At 46.5% G+C, this 4,845-nt stretch overlaps 1 protein-coding gene across 2 annotated transcripts in view; it reads right to left on the bottom strand.

The window, feature by feature from the left end:
* Nucleotides 1-379: 379 nt before the first annotated feature.
* Nucleotides 380-4,845, bottom strand: part of Insc (INSC, spindle orientation adaptor protein) — a 138,540-nt gene continuing 134,074 nt past the window's right edge. For both annotated transcript variants that reach the window (XM_023719360.1, XM_004634904.2), the window contains one exon: nt 380-849. In XM_023719360.1, the coding sequence (XP_023575128.1) occupies nt 721-849 (129 nt within the window). In that variant the 3' untranslated portion in view covers nt 380-720. The remainder of the gene's footprint in view (nt 850-4,845) is intronic.

The raw sequence follows: 4,845 nt of genomic DNA, 5'->3' as shown, positions 1-4,845 counted from the left end.
CAAAAAGTTTCATCCTAGGACTCCATTCATTAGGAGCTGGGTGAGGTTACAAAAAGCAGAGGTACCAAAGCGAGCTGAGTTTTTTGGGTCTTTGACCTCATTATGGTTTCTCATGAAATCACTTAGAACTTGACACACTATGAAAACAAGACCACTCTGTGCATTTGAAATAGCTGAGAAGGCTCCTGCAGGATGAACTCTTGGGAAACAAACACTTTAAAGATACAATTTAATCAGAAAAAAAACAAGACATAATTTGCATATTCCATTTATTAAAGAAAAACCTTTTTCCAGTATATTCTGTCCAGCTGCGAAATTTATTTTAAAGTTTTGGGAAGAGTGATTCTAACTTAAAAAAAAAAAAAAAAACTGCTGGGCAGTTAAGATGCTCTGGTTCCAACGTTTAAAAAAATTAGGCATGATTATATAGTGAGAGTGGAAAAAACAAGCTGAAGTGAAATCATCCATGACAATCTGTCATATTAGTTATTATGCATTTAAGCATCTGGAACTGAAAAGCCACAGAAGTCAAAAAATAGAAACAAAAAAGATCTCCAAGAAACACCTACTGTTCCATGATGTTAGTAGAAGATTTCACCTTCTCTTTCATGGAAAAAATAAATTATGTATAAATACAGAGATGAGGAGAAGTTGCATACGCTCAGGTGCTGCGCAGGTGTGTGTTCAGAGCGGCGTGAGAAGAGGGCAAATGCACTTCCGCTACACAAAACTCTCCTCCATGTTGCTGCAGAGTAAGAACGAGTCCACAAGCCTGGGTTGGACCAGCTGCTGGAAGTCCGAGTCCTGGAGTCCTTCAGGGCAGACCCCGGCCAATCTGCGCAGAGCAGCCTAGAGAGAAGACAGAAGAGAGAGGCAAGTAGACCGGGCCCTGCTCAGAGGCATGTATTTCCTTCAGCTGCCCTGAAAGACACATTTTAAGAAATGATGTACCAATTTTATCTGATCATCATCTTGGCTACCTGGCACCTGACATTTTGGTCACCTGGTCACCACAGGACCCCAGTCACATGAATGCCTGGTTTCGTTTGCATTTGGATACTATGGTAAATGTATCTGAAGGAGGTCTTAATATCGGTCACACCATCTTGCTTCTTCAATCATCTTAGAACTTTGTCATGTCCAAGATCTGTCATTTTAAGGATCTGGTTAAATCAGTAACATTTGCAAGTTCAAACTGTGCTCTTCCTAGAGACTGGAATTGCCAGAAGCATAGCTGGAATTGCATTGTTTCTTTGGGGTCCCTGGAGTAGCCCTGAAAGAGCAAAGGTATTGATAAATGTGGTGAAGTCTTACACAGAGCCCTGTGGGATGGGGAGTGGCAAGAAGGGAGGGAGAACATAGTCACAGCAGACAGGAATTCTGCAGCTGAATGATTCACACCCAGCAAGGAGGGTAAGCAGAAGAGAGGGGCAGGCAGAACAGAGCCCCACTTCTTACTCCCCAATCCCCTGACTGTCGTGCATTCACACCTGCTTGGTGGCCAGGAGCCCTGCCCCATGAGCTACCCTGTCGCACGCAGCACCTCCCCACTCATCTCTAACCAGCAGATGCCATCACGTCATTCATCACGCCTTCCCCTGCAGAGCCTTTCCTGGCTGCTCTGAGGCAGAGACAGCCCACCCTCCCCTGTGCATGCACCTGCTTTCTGATGTTTGCCTCCCAAACTAAACTCGCAGATCCCCAGAACCATGTTTTGTATTTCTGTGCATCTCTAGCAGGCAGCACAGGGTGGGACATCTGCTTGCTGAAAAGAAATGAGCAAATTAAGTGTTTTGAAGCTGAGGTCTACTGATAGGCCTGACTCTGTAAAAATGAGCTAAGCACCTACCTCGACTTACTCATCAGTCAACAGAGACAAAGCACTCAGGGTGCCAGATGGATACTAATTCCCTCCCTCCTCCTGAGGATACACATGACCGAGGGTGAGGTACCTCCCTCACACACTTTTGGGAAGAAAGAGAGTCAGAAAATATCTAGAATGACAGGACAAACAAAGTAGGAGTATCTGCTGAATATCTGCCTTATTCATAGTATGGCATGCAACCTCTACTCCATGCTACAAGATGAGTATCTCGATCTTCATTTTAGAAATAGGTAAACTGAGGCACGGAGGCTGGTGATCTTCTCAAAAAAGTCGCACAGCAGCCCAACTCCTACTATCCCCACAGGCAGGATGCTGCAGTCCCAGGACTCCAGGTTGGAGCGAGCACGCAACAGAGGCATAATGTTTTATCTAGGCAAAGTAGGCAGCCTACTCTAAGAAATCCATCCAGAGAAGGAAGGGGGGAAGCTTGACCTCATTTTTGGAGTCACAGATGCTGTTATATCCAGGCCAGGGCAAGAAGAATGAAGATATGTCTCTGTGCTCAAGAACTGGGTCTGAGACGTTAGTAGCCTAGAACACAACTCCCAGGTGATCTTTAGCTATCAAGTTCTGCCATTGCTGGGCCCTGGCCTACCCCAAGGCCAATGAGGCTGAGCTCCTAAGACTTTCCGATTTCTCATGATTACAGTGGAGAGTAGGCCCAGTGATATCACGGTGAAAACAGAACCAGTGAGTGCCCTGAAGGTGAGGCTGTGAGAATATCAATGCCTTTTACTTCAACATGAGTAAAAAGAAAGCAATGGCAAGGGACAAAGAGAGACAAGGAAGTAGGGAGACTCACCAAGAGAGCCAGTGAAATAGAAGACCACAGACAAGAGGGGGAAAGAAAAGAAAATGCAACAACAAAGAAAATAGTAAAATGCACAAAGAACAACTTGAAAAAAAGAGATAAAGCAATGAAAAAATAGAAGCAGATAGAGGAAAAAAGAAAAATAAAGAAAGGGGAGGAAATTGAGGGTAAGGAGGTAACCCCAGAAGAGAGAGAAGAAAAGGACTGCAGAAAAAAGAGAGAGAGAGAGAGTGGCAGAAAGAAACAGACAGACAGACAGACAGACAGACAGACAGACAGACAGAGAGCAGACAGGTGCGTCTCCTCACAGTCCCCAGAAATCATATAGAATATGAACCCAGCTCCAACATAGAGCACCCATTCCTCAGCACCCTCAGAAGGCCCTGCACCCTTCCCAAGGCTTGCTTTCACTCTTTGCTTTCCTGGAAGGGTTAACAGCCATTCGTCCCAGAAGCTCATTCTCAGACAATTTGAAAACACCCAAGTATTCAAGGAGCCCAGCCGCCTGCCAACAGCTGCTTCATTAAGGAGAAATCAATTCTGTTTGCAAGTGGTGATCTGTGCTGCCACTTTCCCAGACATGGACCCGATAATTGAAATTTCCTCCCTCCACCTGAAGAGCCTTTGAAACTGGAAATAAAGCCTCGGGAAGAGCAGAAAAGGTCGCACCCTACTGCATCTGCGTTGCCAGGCTCCATGCAACACAATCCCAGAAGCCAAGGACCCTCATGCTGGAGCTAAGCTATGGACACCCACCGACACTGGTGGGGGGAGAAGTGGGACAAGGTTGCCAATTCCAAAGTCAAACGATAAGCAGCCACTAAACTCAGGCCTGTGGAAACACACAGCTTTAGGGCCGGCAAAATAGTTCAGCAGATTAAAGTGCCTGCAAGCAGGCGCAGGGGCTGGGGCTCTGATTCCCATGCAGGCCCTGCCCCTGGGAGGGCACGCTGAGATGGCAATTGAGACTGGGCATGGTGGCACACACCTGTAATCCCAGCTTTTGGGAGGCTATAAACAGGCAGATCACTATGAGTCCAATCTAGTAGTAAGACCATAGACACCCTGTAAACCCTTCCCAAAAACACAAAAAAGAAAAGAAAGAAACACACAGATCCAGAAAAAGACCCTTGCCCTAAGAAGGTTCTAAGGTGGAAGAGGAAGAAAGACAAACACAAATCCTTCCCCAAGAGTCAGGGCCATAGGGAGTAGGAAAGAAAGAATATGGCTGGGGCTGGTGAGATGGCTCAGTGGTCTAAAGCACCTACTTAGAACAAACTAAGCCAAGCAAAGCACAGGGACCGCAGTTCAATCCCCCAGCACCACATGCCAGCCAGCCCCGCCGTCTGGTGGGCTGAGCTGGCCACACACACACACACAAAATAAATAAATAAATAAATAAATAAATAAATAAATAATTAATTAAAAAAGAAAGAATATGGCTGGAAGCAGGATGGTCTCCTCCCCCAAATCCACAACCTCCAGAGCCAAACAGATTGCGTGTGAATTCCAAGAGACACAGACATAGATAATAACGTGCCTCAGCGGGAAAGAAAGCCAAGAGGAGAGGAGCAGGCTCATGCTACACACTCCTTTGCACCAAAGTGGGTGCCTAAAAAACCTCAGAGAAAAAAAGGATTTAGATGGAAGCCTTGAACACAGGGACTTCTGCTTGGGGATAGACCCAAGGAGTACCTCAGGGTGCTCTGGCTGGGCACCACTGGACAGCCTCAGAAGACAGTCAGAGGTCACCAGCCCCAGGGCCAAGTGGGAGCCAAGGCGAATGCGGACTGAATCAGGAGCCAGGGGAACAGTGGAAATGGGGAACCACAGACAGTCCCACGGTCCCTTCAGGGAGGTGTCATGATTGTAAACTGTGATGGAAAAAAAACGAGCTCAGCAGCTACACAGAGGATAGAATGAGGAGAGAGGAGCTCTCTTTGGCATCTAAAGCTTGTCCACAAGACCGAAGTCATCCCCTTCCCACTTGAAAGCACTTTGGGTGATTCTGGAGAGCAGCAAACAGGTATCCTTCTTCAAACTAACGGTAAAACAACAGTAATAACCTCATACCTAAAAGGCGCTGACCTTTCCCCAAGTGTTTGCAATACTCCTGCCATTTCCTCAGGGCCTGTTCCTTCTGGCACTT

The sequence above is a fragment of the Octodon degus genome, unplaced genomic scaffold, assembly GCF_000260255.1.
Source record: "Octodon degus isolate 3935 unplaced genomic scaffold, OctDeg1.0 scaffold00067, whole genome shotgun sequence".
Lineage (NCBI taxonomy): Eukaryota > Metazoa > Chordata > Mammalia > Rodentia > Octodontidae > Octodon > Octodon degus.
This window is presented reverse-complemented; position numbering and strand designations above follow the sequence as displayed.